General features: G+C 33.7%; 1 protein-coding gene across 1 annotated transcript in view; it reads left to right on the forward strand.

Annotated features, from left to right (window-relative positions):
- The window catches only part of Ap3b1 (adaptor related protein complex 3 subunit beta 1), a 229,246-nt gene that overhangs the window by 36,746 nt on the left and 167,308 nt on the right, over positions 1 to 25,192 (forward strand). Inside the window, exons 4-7 of the mRNA XM_070031216.1 lie at positions 3,623 to 3,718; positions 4,301 to 4,461; positions 7,446 to 7,512; positions 15,615 to 15,797. Of these exons, the coding sequence (XP_069887317.1) occupies positions 3,623 to 3,718; positions 4,301 to 4,461; positions 7,446 to 7,512; positions 15,615 to 15,797 (507 nt within the window). The remainder of the gene's footprint in view (positions 1 to 3,622; positions 3,719 to 4,300; positions 4,462 to 7,445; positions 7,513 to 15,614; positions 15,798 to 25,192) is intronic.

The following is a 25,192-nucleotide window of genomic DNA, read 5'->3' on the forward strand; positions in this document are numbered from 1 at the left end:
GTGTTACCAAGAGAATAAAATCTAGCTGGGTGCTGGTGGCTCACCACTATAATCCTAATAACACAGGAGGCTGAGATCTGAGGATCTCAGTTTGAAGCCAGGTAGGCAGGAAATTTCGTGAGACTCTTATTTCTAGTTAACCACCAAAAAGCTGGAAGTGGAGCAGTGGCTCAAGTGGTAGAGTGCTAACCTTGAGCACAAAGCTCAGTGACAGTCTCCAGGCCCTGAGTATAAGCCCTTGGACCAGCAAAAAAAATATCTGTGCAAGGTTGTTAGTGCCTGACACTGATGCACTCATTTTATTCTCACTGTTGACCCTGTGAGGTTGGTTCTGTTATTGCTACATTATTTTACCTGTTTCTCTAGGCAATTGAACTCCTCTGTTACCTTGGCCAAAATTACAGGACAAGATGGCAAGGGGGTTATATTACTTGGTGGAGGCCACACGATTCCTCTTAAGATTGTTTCCATAGGGCTGGGAAGGTGGCTCAGTGGTAGAGTGCTTGCCTTGCATGCATGAGGCCCTGGGTTCCATTTCTCAGCACCACATAAGCAAAAAAAGAAAAAAGCCGGAAGTGGTGCTGTGGCTCAAGTGGTAGAGCGCTAGCCTTGAACTGAATGAAGAGCTGAGGGACAGCACCCACGCCCACGCCCCCCCCTTCAGAAAAAAAAAGATTGTTTCCTTTCAGTGTGATCCTTACCATTGATAGTTCTTTTTTCTATCTTTGTGTTTTTAACCTCTCTTTAACATCTAGTATTGTTACAATTTTAAAAACTCTCAAGGTCCATTGGAAATCAGTACTAAATGAACTTGTTCCTGTGAAATTCTAGTTTTGTAGACAGAAAGTTTTGTACTGAATATTTTATTTATAGTTTTTAAAAATAATTTTCAGTATATTTTTCAATAGTTATCAATAATAGAACTTTCCTATGAGCATAATTTTCACTGTTACAATTAAATTTTAGTATGTTGCCTAGTTTTGTAACAAGTGACAATGTATACTTAATTACTGATTTATTTGTTTTGGACTGCTTTTGTTCTTTAAAACTTTATTTTTTTTGAAATGTGCTTAATCTCATGTTATGGGGAAACTGATGTAAGTTTCTTAAAATTTGTGTTCCGAGAGTTGATCTTTTTTTGCTATCATGTGCAAAATTTCATTTTTATAAGTACATACTACCTTACATACACTGGTGAACTGATGTATGTCGTCTGCCATCAGATGTTATCTGATAACAAAAGTGACCTAGTAAGCAATCAGTGGTTATAGTACAAAAATAATCAAAGGCTTAGTCAATAACTCATGAAGTTTGATGTGCTAGTATTGATAAACTAATTAAACATATCTGCCTGTGTTTTTCCAGACTACTGGAGCTCTGCTATGATTAGCTTTACAGCAAAGAGTGTTGTAACATTGAATGAAAGTAACTGATCAGAGAATGGTGTAGTCACGAAGCTTTAACTACTCCCATTTCTGGTCACAGAATGGTTTCAGGGAAAGTAGGCTTTCTCTGCACACCTGCATCCAGTCAGTGCATAGGCCTCTTGTGGTCAATATTGATTGATTCTTATAAGAGAACTAGAACAAATTTAGTGTTTTGCAACCTTCTGTGATTTAATATTGTTATGCTTTTTGCCATAACAGTCACAGAAATCCTTTTCCAATAGTAAGTAATTATAGCCATGCCTGTTAGCTCAGCAGTGGTTCTGAATGTTTCAATATTGCCATTATAAACTGCTAGATATATTCTGGAGTTCGTAATACATTGTTAAAGCTGGTTGTACAGTTACATGATAAATAAAGGTGTTGCTGAGAAATGTCAAAGAAATGGAGCAGAGTAGATGCAATGATTCTTTTAAACATTCCAGAGAAATGTAAAGTAAAATCTGAGTATAATTAGAGATGAAAAGGCTACCTTAAGTGAGTTTTAAAAACAAAAGAACAGTAAAAACAGCAAAAAACCAAGGAAGTTAAAGACTTTAGGACCAATTTTCCAATACTTAACGACTTCTATTGGTGGCCTTCTAGACATTGCTATGCAATAACTTCCTACCTAGGAAGTTAGACCCTAGATGTAGTAATCTATTGGGAAAGTCTTAATTAAAGAAAAAATCAGCTAACCATTGTATTGGTATATGACACAGTTGACAGTCATTGAGCTCTTCAGTGCCAGATACAGAAATATGATCAAAACCATCAATATACTTTGAAAACATAGATAAGTATGCAAGTATTTAGTGCATATTATTCAAGGTAGATTCAAGAGAACTCATCTTGTACATCTGACGTATTTGATTAGATATATGGAAACTGCTGTTAATCACTCAACCAAGAATTTAGTGGTTTTCTAAGTATTAATGCCGTTCTAATACTGTTTTAGGCTTAGAAAATCAAAATCTAATTGGGGAGAAAAGTTACTCATCTTTAAACAATTAGGAAGACTGTTAGTCATATAAGTTCTGAGAGATTACTTGGTACTTGACAGGACAGACACATATGCTTCTTGTTGGCTACCTGTAGCATGTTCCTGTATTAATACATTTGTATGGCCTACAAATGATGTTATGAATATCCAAATGGCCCTTAGCAGAGAAAAGGTTTCTCCTACCTGAATTAGAGAAATACGTATAAAATTGTAATTGTAAGAATAAAAACATAAATATAATCTAAAACATTAGCTATAGTTTATATTGATTCCTATCTTACAAAACAATGTGACCTAATTTTTAAACCTATTTTTTTGTAAAATCATTTTGTTCATTTAACACATTTGTTTTTGGATTATGGAGATTTTGAAATTTGAGAACTACTGGTTTAAACAGGAAGCATACAGAGGCTGATAATAAATTTAGATGGGAAGTACATTGATAATAAATCTGTAGAATGAAGTCATTCTCGCTTTTACTAAAGAAGTGAGTTTCTTATTAGATTGTTAATAGTGATATCTCAATAATGAGGTTAAAGAGTTAGGGGTTATGAGATAGAAGGAAGCAACTGATAAATTAAAATTGATCAAAATCTAATTTTTATTTTGTTTTTTCCATTCATTATTTTCTTAAAAATTTAGTAGTTGTATTGCCTTTAAAAATGACATTCAAAAAACATATCTAATCATTTTTGGAATTTCTATTGCATTAAGTTGTCATTGTCACACATTCTTATTGAGCTAGAAATATATGCTGGATTATGAATATTAGCATATGAAGAGTCGGGCTCCAGCAACTTTTAATAGATGAAGAAACATAAGCTCCAATACCAGAGCAGGGTTTAAATTATTCTTCTTACCTATGTCTTTGATTTTTGAAATATTTTCTCACAGTTAACATTTTAATATTCTTATATGGGCTTTGCTCAGGAATTTTAAAAATTTCCTTTGTTAGGAAGGGATATCTTGACAGGATGTTACTGTTATAGACTGAATTATGAAAGTCCCTACTTCTCAAGCTTTTTCTGTTGCCAGTCATTATCCTGCAGCCTGCTCTGTGACTACTGGGTTCCATTACTTACCTGAGGAAAATTGAAAATGAATTTTGGTATAGAAAATACTGAGTTTTAAATTTTCACTCTGGCTTGGAGTAAATGACTGTTGTTGTTGTTGTTGTTTTTTTTTTTTTAAACAGATCAAGAAGTTGGTATATGTTTATCTGGTCCGATATGCTGAAGAACAGCAGGATTTGGCACTCTTGTCCATAAGCACTTTTCAGCGCGCTTTGAAGGTAAATGTTGAACTAAGCAGGCAAATAGCTACAAGGTTTCTGCACAGTTGAAGGTGTGTCATTTAAAGAAGTGGAGCAATAATCCACTAAACAACCCAGTGGTGTCTTGAAAGAGTTAAAAAGCCTCCAAGCCTCCTATAGAGCCTACTTAATACACCTAGAAAATGACTTATATAATCAGGTAGAATTTTGCTTTGTAAGTTTTAGCTTCTGTGTGCTTCTTTATGTACAATATAATTATTTCCATATGTCAAAGAATTGTTTATATAATTCTACTAACTAGTTATTGAAAATCTGTAGAGGACAAAAGACATTTTTTATGACATAGTCATTTTATTAGGGATGCTAAAATCTCAGCACATTTAGTAATAAAAATCAACTAAAATTATAATCTTAACATTTCTTTAAATCTTGTTCAGAGAAGTAAACATTTATTTTTCTTTCTCATTTTAAATTAAGAGACTGGCTTTTGCTATTTTAATATGTTTACTATTTCTAGTAAGCACCTGTAATTTATGTGACATAAGATGTCTTTAAAAATTATGAACTTTCAGTTTGATGCATATTTTACACTGTTCTTAGGATCCAAATCAACTAATCCGTGCAAGTGCTTTGAGAGTTCTGTCAAGTATCAGAGTGCCAATTATTGTTCCTATCATGATGCTTGCTATTAAGGAAGCTGCTGCTGACTTATCACCATATGTTAGGAAAAATGCAGCCCATGCAATACAGAAATTGTACAGGTAGGTCTTTCACAAGTCATATTAAAGATCCGTTACATTACATGGAATGTTGTACCCCACAAAGACTATCTCTTGTGACTATCCTGATCTCAGACTCAGGTGAAACGACTTTTTCTTCTACAGATAGTCTATACATATCCTTAATTTTGTCTTGGCTATAGAGATCCCATGCATAGTTTTATTTGTTATTAGTGTACTAGGTCCTGGGATGATTTTTAGATTTTATAATTTGAAAACAGTAAAAATCTGAATTCTCATTTATATAGTCTGTCTAGTATACACACATAAAAACATATATGTATTATTAGAGAATTGGGAGATTTTTCCTGTTTTTATTATAGAGTAGAATCTTAAGTATATTATCCTTACAACTCCCTTATCTTCATTTCCCTTTCTTTCATTTTTATTCTTGCTGTCTACTTCCTAAAGAGTGATTCTTTCCAAGAGATGTCTCACATGTAACATAAAACATCTGCAAGCTTTCTTGAGACAATTTGATTTCTGGTGTAGTTTTCATAGTGTTGTGCAATTTGTGTTAGATATATAAATCAGTAGAAGCTGTGCTATTTAACAGTCAACTTTCTTTAAAACATTTTGCCAGGCACCAGTGGCTCACACCTGTAATCCTAGTTACTCAGGAGGCTGAGATCTGAGGATTGTGGTTCAAAGCCAGCCCAGGCAGGAAAGACTCTTTATCTCCAATTAAGAAAACTAGAAGTGGCACTGTGGCTCAAATGGTAGAGCACTCACCTTGAGTTGAAGAGCTGAGGGACAGTGCCCAGGCCCAGAGTTCAAGTCCCATGGCTGACCAAAAAGAAAAAAAAAAGAAAAAAATTTATATGGATTTTATTATGACCCTAAACTAATCTAAACTAATATATTAGAGAAAAAATACAGTATTTGTCTGTCTTTCTCTCTCTGTCCTATTTCTTTTTTTTTGCCCCTCCCCCCTGTCCCATTTCTACCTATTCCTTTCTGTTCATGTTTTATGTTAACCTATTCATTTATATACTACGTCTTTATCAGAGTCACTTTCTCCCTCATTCTCCCTTTTGTCCCCTTCCTCTTCCCAGTACTTACCTTTCCGAATCTGGCTTATTTCACTTAACTTGATTATCTCTTATTCCATCTGTTTTCTGCCAGATAGCATAATTTTATTCTTTTTTAACATGTCATATCTTTGAGAAAGAAATAAATCATATGCTAATTAAAACTAATTTGTAATTGAAGAAGATATTAACACATGATTTATATGTATATATAAAGGTTCACTAACAATGTCTTTAATAGGAAAAAGGCCATTATGTTAAGTAAATGCTTAACCACTGAGTTATAACCACAGCCATTTCATCATGTTATAAGGGTTAAGAGAAAATAAAGATATAAATAAAATTCAAAAGGAGGGCTTTGGAGAAGCAGTATTTGAACTGTAACTTGAAATAATTTCAAAGGTTAGGCAGATTCATGTGGTTGACATCTGTTCTCCTAGCTACTTGGGAGACTGATAATGGAAAAATCATAGTTTAAGGCCAGCCTAGGCAGAAAAGTTTGCCAGACACATTAACCTATGGCAGGGCATAATGTTGGATTCCTGTTATCATCCCAAGCTATGTGGGAAGCTGAGATTGGGAGGGTTGCTGTACCAGGTCAACTTGGGTAGAAAAGCGTTTGACACTGTCACTATAGAAGTGAACTGGACATAGTGGTATATTTCTATGGTCCCAGCAATGATGGGAAACCTATAATAAATAGATTGCAGTTCATACTGGGGTCTGAATGACTCTCTAAAAAAAAGAGCATCTGAACTCTTTCCTGCTGTTGTGAAGAATGTGGCCAGTAAAAATATTGAGGTACTGTTTTGATTCATGATTTTCACGTTTCTTTTTTGTAAGTAGAACATAAATTTTCAGTTACTTTGAAATGCAACATAAGGTATTTAAATATTACTGGTGTGGCTTGATTTAAATCCAGGACAGCCCCTCCCTCCACTCAAATGGTTTGATTATTTGAATGGTAAATAGTTACAGTGTTAAAAAACATGTAATATTTGAAAAATATATAAATTCAGAGGTTAACTGTCAGGCAGGGTTTTCTTTTCTTGTCATAAACTAATGTGTAAGCCAAATGCTAGTGGCTCACGTCAGTAATCCTAGCTACTCAGGGGACTGAGATCTGAGGATCTTGGTTTGAAGCCATCCTGGGCAGGAAAGTGGAGCTATGACTCATGTGGTAGAGCAGCCTTGAGCAAAAAAGGTCAGAGACAGCACCCAGGCACACACGCACATGCACACATGCACATGCACACACACATACACACAAACACATGCATGTTCCCCCACAAAGTGTGTCTAATTACTAAGCTCTACTTTACAGTCCATCCCAACATTTAATCTCTTTCTGTATAGATCTTAGATTCTAGCTGTCCAGTACTCTTATTCTCCCCTATCAAATGTTTTAATCTCATTGCTACTGCTATTTTTCTTAGTTTTAGGTGGCAAGTTTTATAATGTGATACCGCTCTTACTTGGAAATTCTGTTTTTTGGCAATCACATATCCATAGTGTAAAAAAATGTTTGCTATTTTATTATTTTTTCCTCTAGTTGAAAAATGAAGTTGTGATCTATGTGCTTACAATTACTTCCTTAAAGTTTTCCAACTTTAGTAAACAGTGAACATGTTCTTTTGTTTCTTATTTTTGGTAGTACTAGTTTTGAACTCAGGGCTTTGTGATCGCTAGGCAAACAATATACTCCATGAGCCATACCCTGGCCTGTTCTTTAAATACTTCCTTAATGGCATGAGTTTCTAGTTTGGTTAATATGAGCAACTTTACAAAGCAGGATTAGGATACATTTATGAGAAAAATTGTGCCATTTTACTTTAAATTTGTTTCTGTTTATCTTGGAAATAATTCATAGGATGATAATCATTGTTTAAGGTTGGAATCAAATAGAAATATTAATTAGACTGCTTTATATTTTAGTCTTGATCCAGAGCAGAAGGAAATGTTAATTGAAGTAATTGAAAAACTTCTAAAAGATAAAAGTACTGTAAGTAATCTTTTTATGTCACTAAAGTAGAATGGTTCTTTATTTACAGTTATCATCATTACATATTTAATTATAATTATACTTACTGATTTCAAAATATTGTCTATTATTTCAATATTATAAAATTTACTGTGTAATTAGAAGGGTTACATTTGGTATTTGGGATTTTAGCTTAGCACGTTTCTTTGTTAGAGTCTGAAGAAAGGCAAGTTGGAGAAAAGTCTTTAATCTGTGGCTAAATGTTCATTGCTTTTTACAGTTGAATTAAAAATTGTTATTGTTATTATTAGGGTGATATACAGAGGAATTACAATTATATAAGTCAGGCAATGAGTACATTTTTTTTTGGATAATGTCACCCCTTCCTTCACTCTCCTAGTTTTTCCCTCCTGTCCCCACTGAAGTTGTATAGTTCATTTTCAACATAGTGCCTAGTGAATACCACTATTGCCTTTGTCCCTCCATTTCTATCCCCCTCCCCCTTTACCTTCCCAAAGACAGATAAATGAAAAAACAAGATGAAAAGAAAACAAAAATAACAACAAAGTAAAAACCTCTTGTTTTCATTTACTGGAGTTCATTTAGATAAATATTATTTTATATGATCAGAGACACATAGGCATTGCACTGTTGTGTTCCTCCCTTAAGAGTATCTTCCTTTGATCTCACTGTCTATGAATGCCTAGAGTCTTGTATAATTTATCATGTCCTGGTGTATTTTAGATCTGGGATCACATATGAGAAAACATGCTATTTGTCTCTCTGAGCTTGGCTTACCTCACAACATGATTTGTTCTAGGTTACAGTTGAATTTTTTAATATGTTTTTAAATGTAAAAATACTGTACAGAGGGGTTACGATTATATGACTAAGGTAATAAGTACTTTTCCTATCTAGCATTGCTACCTCCTCCTTTGTTTTTCCCCTACTACCTGTTTCCTCCTGACCTCCCCACCTCCCCAACCCCTCTCCCTCTCCCTCAGTTGAATTTTTTAATTCAGTAATTTATTAGGATTTATAAAATATTGACTTACCTGAGAACAAGTAATAGTTTTAAAATGAAGTAATAAGAAGGGTTAGAGATATGGAACAATCAAGAGTGGTGTGTTTTCGTATTAGTATTATAAATGTGTTTACTTTGTTTTGAGAAAGGGTATTTCTATGTAGGCTAAGCCCATTGTGTAGCCCAAGTTAGTGTTGAACTTTGATCCTCCTGCCTCTGCCTCCTTAGTCTGGAGATCATAGACATGTTTCACTTAGTGCAATCTGCAAATGGTGTGTGTGTGTGTGTGTGTGTGTGTGTGTGTGTGTGTGTGTGTGTGTGTGTGTGTGTGTGTGTGTGTGTGTGTGTGTGTGTGTGTGTGTGTGTGTGTGTGTGTGCCTCCTTAGTCTGGAGATCATAGACATGTTTCACTTAGTGCAACCTGCAAATGGTGTGTGTGTGTGTGTGTGTGTGTGTGCCTCCTTAGTCTGGAGATCATAGACATGTTTCACTTAGTGCAACCTGCAAATGGTGTGTGTGTGTGTGTGTGTGTGTGTGTGTGTGTGTGTGTGTGTATGTGTGTGTGTGTGTGTGTGTGTGTGTGTGTGTGTGTGTGTGTCCTAGGGGTTGAACTCAGGACATGTATCACTTAGTACAACCTGCAAATGTTTTGGGGGTGTGTTGTGTGTGTGTGTGTGTGTGTGTGTGTGTGTGTGTGTGTGTGTGTGTTGGTACTAGGGCTTGAACTCAGGGCATGGATGCTGCCCCTTAGCTTTGTTTTGCTCAAGGCTAGCACTCTACTACTTGAGCCACAGCTCCACTTCCAGCTGTTTGGTGGTTAATTGAGGAAATTGTCTCAGAATTTTCTATTTAGGCTGGTTTAGAATGTGGATCCTCAGATTTCAGCCTCCGGAGTAGCTAGGATTATAGTATTATAGGATTATAGTACTTGCTGGAGAAAGTATTCTAGAATTGTTAGCATGGACTTCTTCGGGAAGTAGAAGGATAGGTATTAGTATCTGGAGTTAAATATTGGTTTAGAGTTCTTTTATGTTTATTTTTATTTCCTTTATGAAAGGGAAGATCAAAGTTGCTTTATTGTATGTCCTTGAGTTTATGCTATTTTAAAAATTACAGTTTTATACCTTCTTCTTACTGAATATTATTGTTTGGATTAATTTTTCTCATTCATTTCCCTCAGTTTTCCCTATAGAATACATTATGTCTTCAAACAGATAATTTAGCTCTCGATTTTGTTTTTCAATTTCTAGGAGTCTAATTCCTCTTGTAATTATTTTTGCTGGACCATTAGAAATGGTGTTCATTTTTGCCTTCTTTCAATGTAAAATGAAATGTGTAAACTGAATCTGTATTAAATGAGATCTTAGAGTTTTGTAACACATCTCTTTCAGGGTTAGTTGAAGTGACTTAATGTTTTCCTAGTATACAGTGAGCATTTCAAAATAATCCAAGATATTGTGTTATTTCTGGCCAAATTATTTTCCTTTAGCATTATAGTTTTAAATATTAATTTAAAACCACCAGCAGTCATTTTCTTTGTCAGTAATTTGTTTTACATAGCTTGGAGCTTCTTTGCCCGCTATATATTTTAACTACTGCCTCTTTAAACATTTTCTTCCTTTATATCAGCCTAAAGTGGCTTTTGGTGGCTTTAAGGCAGCTTTTTCTGGTAGCTTTTCTTTTTCTTTTTCTTTTTTTTTTTTTTTGGGTCGGGTCCTGGGGCCTGAACTCTGGGCCTGGGCACTGTCCCTGAGCTCTTCAGCTCAAGGCTAGTGCTCTACCACTTGAGCCACAGTGCCACTTCCAGCTTTTTTTCTTTTTGCTTATGTGGTGCTGAGGAATCGAACCCAGGGCCTCAGGCATGCAAGACAAACACTCTACCACTGAGCCACCTTCCCAGCCCCTGGTAGCTCCCCCCCCCCCAAAATCAATCCTGGGGCTTGAACTAGGCCTGGGCACTGTCCCTGAGCTCCTTTTGCTCAAGCTTAGCACTCTGCCACTTGAGCCACATTGCTATTTTTGGCTGTTTCTGTAATTTAACTGGAGGTAAGCGTCTCACAGACTTTCCTGTCCCAGCAGGCTTCCAAGTGTGATCCTCAGCTCTTAGCCTCCTGAGTAGCCAGGATTACTGGTGTGAGCCACTACTGTCCAGCTTCTAAGGGACTTTTATCCCCCCACTTCTTTTTTTTTTTCATTTTATTTTATTTTATTTTGTGAACATACTGTACAGAGGGGCCCCCACTTCTTATACTGCTTTTTTCTGTAGTCTGCTCTGACCAGTCAGAAATCTTTATTCAGTGTATTTTCACATATAGTATTCTGGTTGGATTGTACCTTCAGAAGGCTCTATTGAAGGCTTAGTTTCTATCTGAGGGCACTGTTGAGAGGTGATTAAATGATGAGGTGCTAACTTCCTTACAGGTAACTTTATTGATATATATACTGCATGGGCTGTTAGAAAGTGGAACTTCGTTGGAGTACGAAGTAGACCACCAAAGTGTTCTTTTGAGGAATATATGGTGTTCCTGGCCCCTTCCTTTCATATACTGTGACTCCTGTCTGCCCTAGAGTGAGTTTCTTTGCTCCAGCACACGTGCCCCTCTATGATCTGCCTTACTGCACAGTATGTATGCCAGGAAGCGAGGGAGCCAAGTAATCATGGACTGAAACCTCTGAAATCATGAGCCAAAATAAATACTTCCTCCTTTACGTATTTTCTTGGATATTTTATCTTAGCACTAAAAACAGACTCACTTGTGATATTCTTCCTGTTACTGATTTCAGTTTAATTTTGTGTTTATCACTAAGTCTTGTCTGCTTTATTTTGATCAGTATTTTTTTTAATCATTCTGTCATAGGTCTTTATGAAGTTTTGTAATATAAACAGGAAAATAGCTTTCTGGTATTTAGTTTGTTCTGTTTACATATAATTTGAGCTTTAGAGGATTTTCTCATTGTGAGTTATGCTGACCATAGATTTTGATCTTTTTTTTTGAGATTTGTAGTGAGACATTGGGATTCAGATTTACTTAACATTGTCTACCCAATATTTAAATGAGCAATATTTTCATTATGTATCTAAATAATTGTTTTCTGATCTTCTTATTGCTTTTTGTGATTGTAATTCTTTGTAGAAAGGTTACATTTTGATATCTACATAGATATTTATGCATGTTACTTTACTAAAGTTACTTTTATTAAAACTATATTAATTATTAAAATGATCTTGTTGTTGGTCTCATGTACACTTTCATTGAAAGCAGGTATATTTATGATAAGAATAGCCTTGGCATGTATAATCAGTAATCATTTATAATCAGTAATCACAGGTTATTTTTTAAATTTCTCAAACTAATCAGGTTGAGTGTATTTCCACATTTTAAGAAGTGATTTATTTTCTGTTACCCGGAGTTTCTTGAGATCATTATGATAATGATGTCATTGATGACAAATGTAAATTAAAAAATGTTAATCTATTAAAAGATTTCTTCTTTGTACTGATTTTTCTGAGACATACCTTCCATTGCTTCTCTTATATTAAGAAAGATTTTCTTACTGTTGAGATCCTAAGGTAGGTTGTAAAATTTTATTGTAGTGAAAATTATTAGAATTATTTTAAGTATTAAAGTGATCTTTTTTTTTTTTTTTGTCGGTCATGGGGCTTGAACTCAGCCTGAGCACTGTTCCTCAGCCCTTCCCATAGCGCCACTTCTGTTTTTCTGGTGGTTTATTGGAGATAAGAGTTTCACAGCTTTTCCTGCCCAGGCTGACTTTGAACCGAGATCCTCAGATCTCAGCCCTCCTGAGTAGCTAAGATTACAGGTGTGAGCCACCAGCAGCATCCAACTTTAAAGTGATCTTTTTATTAGTCACATGTATAACTTTATTGAAGACAGGTAGATTTCTCTCATTTGTAAGCTCATTTATGAATTTTTTATATTTGTAACTCTTGTTTTTCTTAAAAATATGGAAACACATTTTTTGAAAATTACATAAGCAGACTTTTACAAATTTATGATGCCTCAAAGACAGTGTGGTATTTGTTTCCTTGCCCTTTCAGGTTAACTGAAAATATTTTTTGATAGTATCTAAATTTCTTGTAGAAAACAATTTCTTAAGATGACAAATTATTAGTGCTTACTGAAAACTGTACAGACTGAAAAACTTGAATGGAATGTTTACATATTTTTTATGATAGAAAGTTTCCTATCCTTAGTTTTAGCTACAAAATTATGTTTAATGAATTGATAGGTAGTTTATAACTAAAATGTAGGGTAAGACACCATTTTATAAGTTATTGATTTAATGTTGGTAAAAGCCTCAGTGTATGGCAAAGAAAACACACCCCTGAATTTGTGCAGATGTTTTATTGTGATAGATCTATTATTCAGCTATTAGAAGATAAATGACTGATCTTTCCTATATTCCATGCCTCGAGAAAATTGAAATAAGAAGGGGAATATCATTTGAGCTGTATGATTAGGGCAGGTTGGATGGCCATTAATTTAAGGAAGAAAATCTTGGCAGCATTGGGCAACTTACACCATATTATCAATCAAACCTTGATGCACTTCTTGTGATGACCCAGCATTCTCAGGTTTTTGCAGTGTTAATTAGAATTCATGACAAAATAGATGCAAGGAAACGTTTTGTACCCTTCATAATTTTATAGAAAATTTATTGTTATTAGAGGAACCATTTGCTTAGTGTGATTTTTTTCATTACCAGCTTGTCAACTAGCATAGATAATCTAGAGAAAATATGAACTCTATAGATAGGGTGTCACTTTTGTTGATGGTTCATGTAGTTTACCTTGGAGCACAGCTAATGGCTGAAGTTCATAGCAACAGCACAGAAAAACATGGCAACCAAGAGGAGATAAATGAACCATGCTTATTGCTTTAATATAAAAAATACATAAATGGAAAACTGCATTTGAATTTGATGAGCTCATTGCGAGATTTGTTGGAGTGATTTATTTTTCCCCTTATATGAAAAGCTACTATTGACATAGTGAGATGGAAATTAACTGTCTGTTTTTTGGAAACCAATATTTTTGGTGTTAAAAACTGAGCAGATAATTTTATTTTAATTCTGAATGTTTTATAGAATATTGAACATTTAATAGACCAATATTATCAATTCTTCTGTTAGTGGTTAGCTTAGAGTCAGATTGTTCCAAAACATTATATAATGAAGTAAGTATCCAAAATGGTCAGTTTTATTGTGTGAAAGTGCTCTCTATAATCTATTAGTTTTAGTGTTTCCTTAGGCCTTATTTGTACTTAAGTAGCTACTTTGTTTTTTGAATATTTTATTAATGCTTTGCAGTTGTGTACTTAAAGTTCTTGGTTTAATAGGTTTAATAAATTTAATATGTAGTAATTGGCTTTCAATTTAATTTTTTGCTATCTACACATTTGATAGAAGTTAATTCCTACATGTAGAAGGAAAAAAACCTTGATTTTTAGATAGTACCTTTATAATTTAAATTCTAGTTCAATTGAATAAGTTATTTTTAGTGGTTCCTGATTTTTGTATTTTAGCAATCATTATCCATTGATATAATTAAATATGAGTATTAGATTGATATATATATATATAATATTATCCATTGATATAATTAAATATGAGTCTTAGATTGATATATATAATATTAAAACAAATAGTAACTTATTCTGTAGTTTGGTGTCAAACTGAGTTGTTTTAAAAGATTTGACATATTCTTTTCAATCTTATAGAAATGATTATTACAGAACATTATTTCTGAAGTTTTGTAGAAGACATCAAATGTGAAGTTGAAAACGTGTACTTAACTTCCTTTTCGTATCAATAACAAATAGAAAATTATTTGTGTAATACATTTTTATTTAGTTCACACAAATAATCAATTCTTTGTTTTTTCGATTGAGGTGCATACATGCTGGGACCAGCAGGCACCAGTACTTGGGCAGGGCTGGAGTCAATAAATGCAGCTTCACGTTTATACTGATTGGTAATTCATAAAATCCCCACAGGACCTGAAACTTGTTTAGCATAATAGCAAGTCTATATTCTGAGCTGTTTTCTTCCAGTTGTATTGTTGGTTGCATATTAATAAACTAAATGTCAGCCAAGTAGAAGAGACAAACACTCAAAATATGAATATCATTGTATCTAATATTTTTCAAAAAGTACCATTTCAGTAAGTTGTATTTCGATTTAATTGCTTATTTTAAGCCATTGGGGAAATTTTAGACACTAAAATGAAGATCCCTTGTGTTCAGACAGAGTATGATATTAATTTGTTTTTTCAGAACTGTATTATATTGTTGGCTAACTGTATAATATACATCAGCAATATAGATATATATACATATATAGAAGCATTTGTACATTAAATATTCTGTTTATTTTGTATCTTAATACTAAATTTATCGTAAATTTATAAAAGCATGATAATCCAAAGATTAGTGTTTAAGGTTCACTAATTGGTTTTGGGGAAAGCCACTTTTTGTTGGTAATATATTATTCCAGTTTACACACAGTGTTATACAAGTAATACTGATATACCCAAATTTCAGTCAGCATGTTTTCTATGAAAATAAATTATATTGGTGAAAGCACATTGATTAAGATATGTGAGATTTGGAGGAGTTTTTGTACTAAAAATATTTATGAATTTGTTTTATAATACAAATTCATATTGTCATTTTCATTTTAAACTGACACATGTGATCTTTGTTATTGCCTTGATTGTTTTTCTAAATATTGTTACAAACTAAGAAAAGAATCTGAAAATTTAGGTAACCTTTGAAAAGAATAATTTAATAAGTGTTTAATCCATGTGTAAATAATTTATTTCAATTTCTCTTGATAAAATAAAAAATCATAATCTTTTTTCAAGAAAGGATTTGTTTTCCAGATAAGTTACAAGTATTAAAATTATTGAGGTCATGTTACTGTAAAATTTATATTCACACATAAGCATCTGTTTTAATTGCATGGCTAAATACTTTATCGATTATCATAGCACTGTTTATATCACTGTAACACCTGAGTTGGGTCTTTGATGGGAAGAAAATATTTTTTAACAAGTTACTATTCCTTTCTTTTATAGTTGGTAGCTGGCAGTGTTGTGATGGCTTTTGAAGAAGTATGTCCTGATAGAATAGATCTGATTCACAAGAATTACCGCAAACTATGTAACTTACTGGTGGATGTAGAAGAGTGGGGACAGGTTGTCATAATCCATATGCTAACTCGCTATGCTCGTACACAGTTTGTCAGTCCTTGGAAGGAGGTAAGTGCTGAATAATCTTCCTCTTAAAACATACAATGAATTGATAATTTTTATAAAGTGTATACAACAAATTTAGAATAATATGAAATATAGAAAGTTACATGTTTTATGAGGACTTAGTTTTTCTTTTTTTTTTTTTTTAACAAAAGGAAACCAAAATAAAAATATAAGAATTTGTTCATTGCTTGGTAGTGATTGTACATAATGTCTGTATGTAAGATTGTATATAATGCATTGTATGTAAGATGTAGTACATAAACTTTTAGTGTGATACTGGTAAAAGGCCCTTAGGATACAATACTTACAGTGACATTGTCAATCCACAAATTTTTGTTGTTGTTTCAAGTTACCTGCACATCATTGAGAACCAGCTATTTCAGGTACTATTGTCAATTTGGTGGGCTGTGAGACTAAAATATACATTACCCAAAAGATAATTCTTGCTTTCATAGATGAATATTGTTAAAATTTAAAACTGGTCTGAATTTTATATTTCTAAAACAATTGTATTTTTCTTTTCATTTATATTTGGTAGTATTTTAGTAAAATTAATATATATTCCTTAAAGTGAAGGTGTTTTCTTTGGCAGATGAACATTTTAGAAAATTTTAATTTTTTTTCATATTTTGTAATTGAGCCCATTTATATGTGTATGTATTTCAGAATGAAATGTAAATTTTGACTTTGTGTAAAAAAATTCTTTTTTAAAATATATTTTTATTTTCTTAAATTTTTTTATTGTAAAGGTGATATAGAGAGGGGTTACAGTTACACCAGAAATTCTTAACTATTACAAAATAGCACACTCATCTTTTGGTGTCTTTTTAAAATGTAGTATTCTAAACTTTAAAATGAGTTGTGTAAAAAGTAAAATTTCAATTATATTAAGATGATTTATTTTCAAACTAACAGGCTTTAGTGCTCAGTACATCTCTTTTGTTAAATTGAAAAATAAGGTGAGAAAAAGTGCATAAAATTGGGGAAAAAACCTTTCATAATATATGCTTCAGGTGACACATCAAGCTTGGAAATAATTAGGAAAGGTTTCATTGCTTTTATCATATTGACTTAATATTTGCCACCATTAAACACATTTAGCATATCTTCCCTCTTAATTTTTATGTAACTATTTTGGATTATATATGGTAGATTTAGCTTTGGAAGTTGGTAAACTGAATCACAAGCTAGATTTGATCATAACTGGAAGGAACTGAGAAGTATGAGCCCTTTATATCTCCTTTCTGATTCATATGTGATGCTAAAATACATGCTGTGTAGAAAAGAATGGCTAGAATTATTACAAAATAGAAAGACAAGGTGAAACAGTACTTTAGAGAGACTGGGCTGAGTTGTTGCCATCTTTTTACCACCAGTGCTTGAGTGTGTTGTTCATGAAATCAGTGGAAAAGAAATACCTCCATTTTAGCACGTCATTCCCTTTCATATACAAGCAAAGTCACTCACTACAAATGCTATATGAATATCACTTTATCACAAATTTAGAGCCATTTTACCTTGAAGAAAAACAATTTGCTAGTGTGGGAAAGCAGTGACACTAAAATAATATACTATCTTAAAATTTATTTGAAATTAAAAGTTAATTATCAGACTAACTTAAAGTGAATTTAACAATTTCTTTTTCCAGTGCAAGGAAATGTGACAAATAAGACTGTAATACTTAATACCTTATTATTTCTTAGCATCGGTTATTGAGCTCAGAGCCTTATATATACAGCATGAAGGTTCTATCACTTGAGCCACAACACTTGAGCCCTTTTGTTTATGTTTCGTTTTTAAATAAAGTCTTGCCAGCTTTTCTAGGGCTGGCCTTGAACTTTCAGTACTCCTGCCTCTGTCTCCCAAGTAACTGGAATTACAGATGTTAACCACCTTACTCTGCTATTTTGTCACACATTCTTGCTACATGTTATTTGAGATTGTGAGTTTTTTGAAGGTTTTTTTTTGTGGTACTGGAGTGTGCACTTAGGGCTCCCTGCTTGGTAGGTAGGCACATTTTTAGCCACATCCTCAGCCTGTTTTGCTTTAATTAACTTTTGGATAAGATCTCACATTTATTGACAATTCTACTTATGTCACCTGCCTACCTGGAATCATAGGCATGGGCCACCATACCCAAGATTTTACTGATTTGAGATATGGAAATGGGAAGATCTCAAGAAATTTGTGCCTGGGCTGGATCCTCCACTTCCCACTGGATCTCCACTTCCCAAGTAGCTGGAATTACAGGAATACACAGCCCTACTCAGACTATAGATAGATTTTTTATACCTATTTAACAGATCAAGAAACCGAGGCATGCAGACTTTTTGGCATGGTATGAGGTTTGAACTCAAGAGATTTGTATTTGCTAGGTGAGTGATCTAATCCTTGAACCACATACTCCCAATCCCAAAGGCGTAACAATTTTGCTAATTAAGATAATATTGCTTATTCAAGTTGAAGCCAGAAACAGTTACCTGATAGTCAGGGCAACATACTTCCCTTTATATAGTACCTCAGAATGTTTAAACTTAATATGTTTTTTGTTATTTTAATAAGTTTTTGTGTTTGCTTATTGTGTTTCTTTCAAAACAAACTTCAGAGCCCAAGTCTACAGTGCTCATACATTGCAATTAGACAAGAACTATAATTGAATTTGCTTTTCAAAGAGAAAGATCATGTTTCTCTTGGAATTTTCAAAAACGTTTGTTTATGTTGATATGCTTGAAGGGTAGCAAAGTAGTTTCTTTGAGGAATTGAAAATTGGTAGCAGTACTCTTTGAGATGAGCTGATATATATGCTTTTGTCAATAAGTTCTCAAATGAACATATCATATACAAATAAGCTTCTTCAGGGCAGAAGAGATTTTTAATTTAGTTTATTTGCATCATTATAGATTAGTATTTAGGCTGTTTATATGTAAATGTATGATTTGAGGAACAATTAAGTGTTGACAAAGTAGATAGCAGTCATATCAATTGCAGTACATTTTCCATAATTTTTCTAACTGACATCTTTGATGATGAATAGTGGATGCCAAGTCAAAGCCGATTATCCTCTGCACTAGGAATTCATGGGGCTGTCAGGGAGAAGACCGATTGACTTTAAATTTACATATTAATGAGAAGATTTGTTAAGAGGGTGCTTGACTATAGAAAATAACAGTGTATTTATAGGGCACGACATTTTATAAATAAAGCTGATGCAGGAAAATGGAAATTAAACCTTTTAGGTTAATAAATTCAAGAGACTGACAGAATGCATATTTGCATTTTTATTTTTTAAAATTTACCTTACTCTTTGCAGTCTTTGTCGGGTTATTTCTTATTCCAGGTCAAGTTTTGTATTATTTTTCAAGGATGTAAAATTACTTATTTTCTTTTTTTAAGAGTATTATGGGCATAAGTACAAACACTGAAGTTGCTTTTGTAAAAATAATGGAGCTTGGAAAATAAACATAAAACAAAGTAGATTATTTGTTTATTTATCTTATTATTTGTACAAAAGGACTGCAATTCCTTAAGTCAGGTTATGAGCACAATGCTTCTTGGTCAGTGTTAGCCCTTCAAAACAAAGTAAATTTTAAGAGAGGTAAAAAACCAGACCTTCCTACCCTCAACTCCAAACCCTGTTCTGGCATTAGTTATAAACAGGAATAAAATTGACTTTGGGCCTGACAAGAATGGATTTAATATTACAAATTTAGTTCTTTGATATTGATCTGGAAGATGGCAATTTTCCAAGAATTTCCATAGTATTTTGGAACTTTAAACATTGTTGCTTTTTAGAATATGAATCCATTTAATAAAGTTCTGGTGGTAATAGTAGTCATGCCATTTGAAATTTGAGTGATTAATTTACTTATGTATTTGGTCTTTTATGTTTTTGTGCCAGTTGTGGTACTTATACTCTGACACCGTCCCTGGGTTTTTTGCTCAAGGCTAGCACTCTATCACTTGAGCTACAGCTCCACTTCCAGCATTTTGGTAGTTCTGTTGGAGTCTCATGGACTTTATTAACTAGGCTGGCTTTGAACCTCAATCCTCAGATCTCAGCCTCCTGAGTAGCTAGGATTACAGGTATGAACCACTGTCATCAGGGTTTTTGTCTCTTTTTATGTCAGTTATGAGCCACTGTCATCAGGGTTTTTGTCTCTTTTTATGTTTCTTTTTGTCTCTTTTTATAAAACTGTATGTAGGTTTAACAAAGGTCAAAATTTAGACTTGTTTACATTTTTAATAAGCCCACAAATTGTTTTGGAGGTAGTTAGAAAATAGCTAATTCAAATGCAAAATTCATTTATATAGTTCTTGATAAACAATTTTTTATAAGTTAAAAGGTGTTCCAAGGAAGTGCTTCATGGCCTCCACATCCAGGTTTTGACTTAAATTGGAGATTATCAACTTTTAGTTTTCTTTGCAGGCTAATTTATTTTTCCTTTAAAAATTGTATTATATTTTATAAATAGACTATAAGTAGATTTCACCATCTTGTGGAACTACTTAAAACCAAAATGCTGAGGAATTATAATAGAATCTGCTCATTTGTGTAAACAAAATCAGTTTGTTATTCTTTCTTGCAGGCACCTGTTGACAAAGAATTTAGGATTCATGAGCTGATATTAAAAGTCTTTTCCTCTCCTTGATTAGAAAGCACTTAACTTAAGAAACTCCTTATTCTTTGTGTTCAGCATTTGTTCTTGATTGCAGTTTTAAAAACTCATCAAATTACTTTTTACGAAGTTATTTTTAATATTTTTCAAGTAGTATGAACATGGAATTTCATATGACAAGACTTATTTTTCTGTTGCAGTCTTCTCCATGCTGGAAGTTAGCTCCCTGAAATTCTTTCAGCTTTTATGTGTTTGTGTTTATGTAGTTTCTCTATTTCTAGATAATAAACAATATTACTGATTTATTTATTTTCTGCTTTAGCAAGTTCAGATATTATATATTAATTTCCTCTTATAGAAATAGAAAACTATGTGTTCTTTTCTGTAGTTCTGGTTCCATCTTCACTTTTTCTTCAACCTAACCAGTTTCTTGTGCTGCTTATAGTACAGTCCTCCTGTGTTTGAAATTTTCAATTTTCTTCAAGCGAAAATATGTTGATTTGATCTTTTTTGCTTTTTTGTCAGTACTTGAGTTTTGAGCCCAGGGCTTTGTACTTACCAGAGAGAATCTGTACCTCTTGAATCTATCCCTGTCCTCCTAGCTCCTCCATTTTTATTCAAGAACGTTTGTTTGCTCAAAATACACTTAAGCTTTTTCTTTCTACAATTTTAACATTTACTTTAATACGTCTCATTTCATCTTGTTCTGGTCTCCATTTTTTTTTCATCAGAAGTTAATTGCAATCATTGTTTCTTTGTATGTAATTTTTTTTTTTTTTTTTTTTGGTCCGGTCGTGGGGCCTGAACTCTGGGCCTGGGAACTGTCCCTCAGCTCTTCAGCTCAAGACTAGTGCTCTACCACTTGAGCCACAGTGCCAATTCTGGCTTTTTTTTTTCTGCTTATGTGGTGCTGAGGAATTGAACCCAGAGCCTCACGCATGTAAGGCAAGCGCTCTACCACTGAACCACCTTCCCAGCCCCAATTATTTTTCGTTTTTGTATGTGTGTACCAGTCTTGGGGCTTGAACCTCAGGGCTTGGGTACCATCCCTGAGATTTTTCATTCACAGCTAGTGCTATACCACTTGAGCCACAGCTCCACTGTGGCTTTTTGGTGGTTAATTGGAGATAAGAAACACATAGATTTTCCTGCTCAGTCTGGATTTGAACCATGATCCTCAGATCTCAGCCAGCTCAGTAGCTAGGATTTATAGGTGTGAGCTACCACTGCCTGGCTTATAATATGTTTTTTATATTGATTTACTTTTACAATTCTGTTTTGATCTCAAAATTTGGCTTGATCTGTATTTGTCTACTTTTCTTTCTATTTGTCTTGCTTGGGGGTTTGATTAGTTTTTCTGGATGTGTAACTTTTCTTTGTGTTAAAATACCTAAAGTGTATTTAAAATTGTTGTTTTGTCAGGTATTTGCCCTGCCTCATTACTCTTTCTTCTTATTTTGTGACTTAGTTATAAGTGTTCATTTGTCTGTGAGACTACTCTTTTTCTTCCTCCCAGTTTTTTTCTTCAGTGTTCTGATTAAATAATTGTCTATTAGTCTCCATTCAAGTTTTTTGACTGTTTTGCAGCCTCCCTTTATCTGTTAAACCCTTCCAGGATAGTTTTATTTTAAACATTGTGTTTTTCAGCGAACTCTAGAATTTTAGTTTGTTTCTTTTATGTAGTATCTTTTCCTTTTTATGACTCTCTTCCATGTATTCAGTATATATCTGCCTTTAATATTTTGGCTGTCCATTCCATTCAATAGCTGCTTTTTAATTCCTGTCTAGTAATTGCTTCTTGTGTTTTTTGTTTTGTTTTGGTTGGTCTTGGGGCTTGAACTCTGGGTCTGGGCGCTGGCCCTGAGGTTTTCAGCTCAAGTCTAGCCCTCTATCACTTATTTGAGCCACAGCGCTACTTCCGGTTTTCTGGTGGTTAATTGGAGATAAGAGTCTCATGGACTTTCCTGCTTGGGCTGGCTTTGAACCATGAGCCTTAGATCTCAGTCTCCTGAATAGCTAGGATTACAGGTGTGAACCACCGGTGCCCAGCTTTTTGGGTTGTGTTAAGGTTACTTCCTGATGCTTTTCCCCCCTCTTGAGGACTGTTCATTTTATATTCTTGCTCATGTCCACTAATTTAAAAAAGAATATTCAAGATACTGTCAGTCACATAAAACTATGTTATATTCTTCTGAAATGTATTGATAACTGTCGTGTCAGATATTTTGCAGAGTAAACAGAATCTCAATTTTATTTAATTTTGGTTAATACTTTTTCCTAGGCCCTCTAGGGTCTTCCTCACATATGCATAGTTCATTGGTCAGCTAAGGATTCAGTAACCAATGTTGGGTATTTATCTACATTTCCAGGGAGGTTACCCATCTGTGGTTTGCATACCCTTCTGTAATTTTTCCCTAATGTTTTTTTCTGGAGGAGGGGTGAATCCAGAAGCTTGAACTCGGGTCCTTGCACTTGATAGGCAGGTGTCCTACCACTTGAGCCATACCTCCAACCCCAATTTTCAACAATTAAGAGGCTTGTGTGTGCCTGTGAGTATCTCTAAACAAATTTTATTAGACTAGAAACACTAAAGTTAAGGGAATTTTCAAGAAGAGTCTTAGATTTCAGAAGAACATATCCTGTACTTATGCTGAGTATCCTAATTGTTGTAATGGTTTGTTTTTTTAATCTGTTTACAATGCAGTATGCTTTTTTTTTTTTTTTTTTTTTTTTTTGGTCATGGGACTTGAACTCTGGGCCTAGGCACTAGCCCTGAGCTCTTCAGCTCAAGGCGAGCATATTACCACTTGAGCCACAGCGCCACTTCTGGTTTACTGGTGGTTAATTGGAGGTAAGAGTCTCATGGACTTTCCTGTCCTGGCTGGCTCTGAACTGCGATCCTCATATCTCCAAAGTAGCTAGGATTACAAGCTTGAGAGACCGGCACACGGCTGCAGCATAATTTTAATACTCTAAAAGGTATCTAGTCAGTGGAGAATGACTGTTTATTGTAGGGTGACTTTTAAATTTATAAGTGACCAATAGTCCTTTTATTCTCATTTATCAGGAAGTACTTCAGGCTGTGTCACCATTGTTGATTCAATCCAATTTATAAAATTTGTTCTGAAAACTTTCACTGTAGAAAAAATTCAGCTCAGATGAGTGCTGGTAGACCACACCTGTAATCCTAGCTACTTAGGAAGTTGATAACTGAGGATCGTGGTTCAAAGCCAGCTCAGGCAGGAAAGTGTACAAGACTCTTTATCCCTAATTAACTACCAAAAAAGTTGGAAGTAGAGCTGTGGTTCAACTAGTAAAGTGATAGCCTTGAGCAAAATGGCTCAGGAATAGAGCACAGGCCCTGAGTTCAAGTCCAAGACCAGGACTAAAAGAAAAGCTCATGATGACCTTTGTGAAATGTTTCATGGAACTCTATTATTCATGTTTTCTTATATAATATATGTAAAACTATTTTTTGTATGGAAGAACATTTTGGAAATTTTATCTATTAAAATCCATGTAAGTATTAGTGTGAGGGTCATAATAACCTTATGTTGTAGTAGTAGTTGTTATCCCTGGTTAGTAGTTAATTTGACATGCTGATTATTTACAATTTGATCACTTCTAGCTATGTTATTAGAGTTAATAATTTGGGGCCAGACTTGACCTTTTTTAATACTTAATTTAGCTGTCGGTTGGTTTTTCTTCCTATAGGCACTAGAAATCTCAAGTAATTTGCTATTATAAATAATTGCTTATAGAATTAGATGCTATATTAGATGCTTTATTCAGAGATTAGTAATATTGAATATATGTGTGTGTATGTATTTGTGAATGTGTTATTTAATCTTCAAAATAATATATTAAAATTATTGCATGGACTTTTTTTTATTTTGAACTGACTTGGAATATAAAATATCTCAGAGAGTTTATACTAGTACTCTCATTTTCTGTGTCCTAAATGTTCTGAGTTCAGCCCCATTTATGCATTTCTTATAATTGAAGAAATTGTCATATATTGTAGTGAAATTATATTACTGCTTTGTGTCATTTTGTGTTCCTTTAATTTCCTTTAAGGAAATTAAATTCTCTTGGGACTCCAAGAGAAACAGTATGTTAGTCCATATTTTCTTCCAATATTTTGTTTGTCTATTGGTTTTTAAGATTGTTTAAAAACTCAAATCAGGACTTAGTGGTAGAGTGCTTACCTAGCGTGCACGAAGCCCTATGTTTGATTCTTCAGTACCCCATAAACAGAAAAAGCCCGAAGTGGCTCTGTGGCTCAAGTAGTAGAGCACTAACCTTGAGCAAAAGAAGCTCAGGGACAGCCAGCACCCTGAACCCTGAGTTCAAGTCCCAGGACTGACCAAACAACAACAACAACAAAAACTCATGCAAATCAACAAACAGTGAAATGAAAAAAATTAGCAAGATACATGGGCAAGCATTAAACACAAAAAAGGATACATATAGCCAATAATCATATTAAAAGATACTTAACATCATTATTAAGAAAATAAAAGCTAGGACCCTAAGAATTGCATCTTAAACACGTAGAAAAATGAATATTTTTCTGTCAGTATCTGAATTAAATAATATAAATAACTGAATTAAAGAATACAAAACTCATTACATTTACAGACTATTGTAAGCTTGCTAAGGGATTACTAGATAATTTCAGTATAAAATGATAGGAGTGGACAAAAGTTGAAGGAGTGGACAGAAATAAAATAAAACACTTAAAAATGTGGTGTGAATACCTTTCTAGGTAGAGTGATTTTA

Source organism: Dipodomys merriami, unplaced genomic scaffold (assembly GCF_024711535.1).
Source record: "Dipodomys merriami isolate MVZ:Mamm:240054 unplaced genomic scaffold, mDipMer1.0.p SCAF_20, whole genome shotgun sequence".
Lineage (NCBI taxonomy): Eukaryota > Metazoa > Chordata > Mammalia > Rodentia > Heteromyidae > Dipodomys > Dipodomys merriami.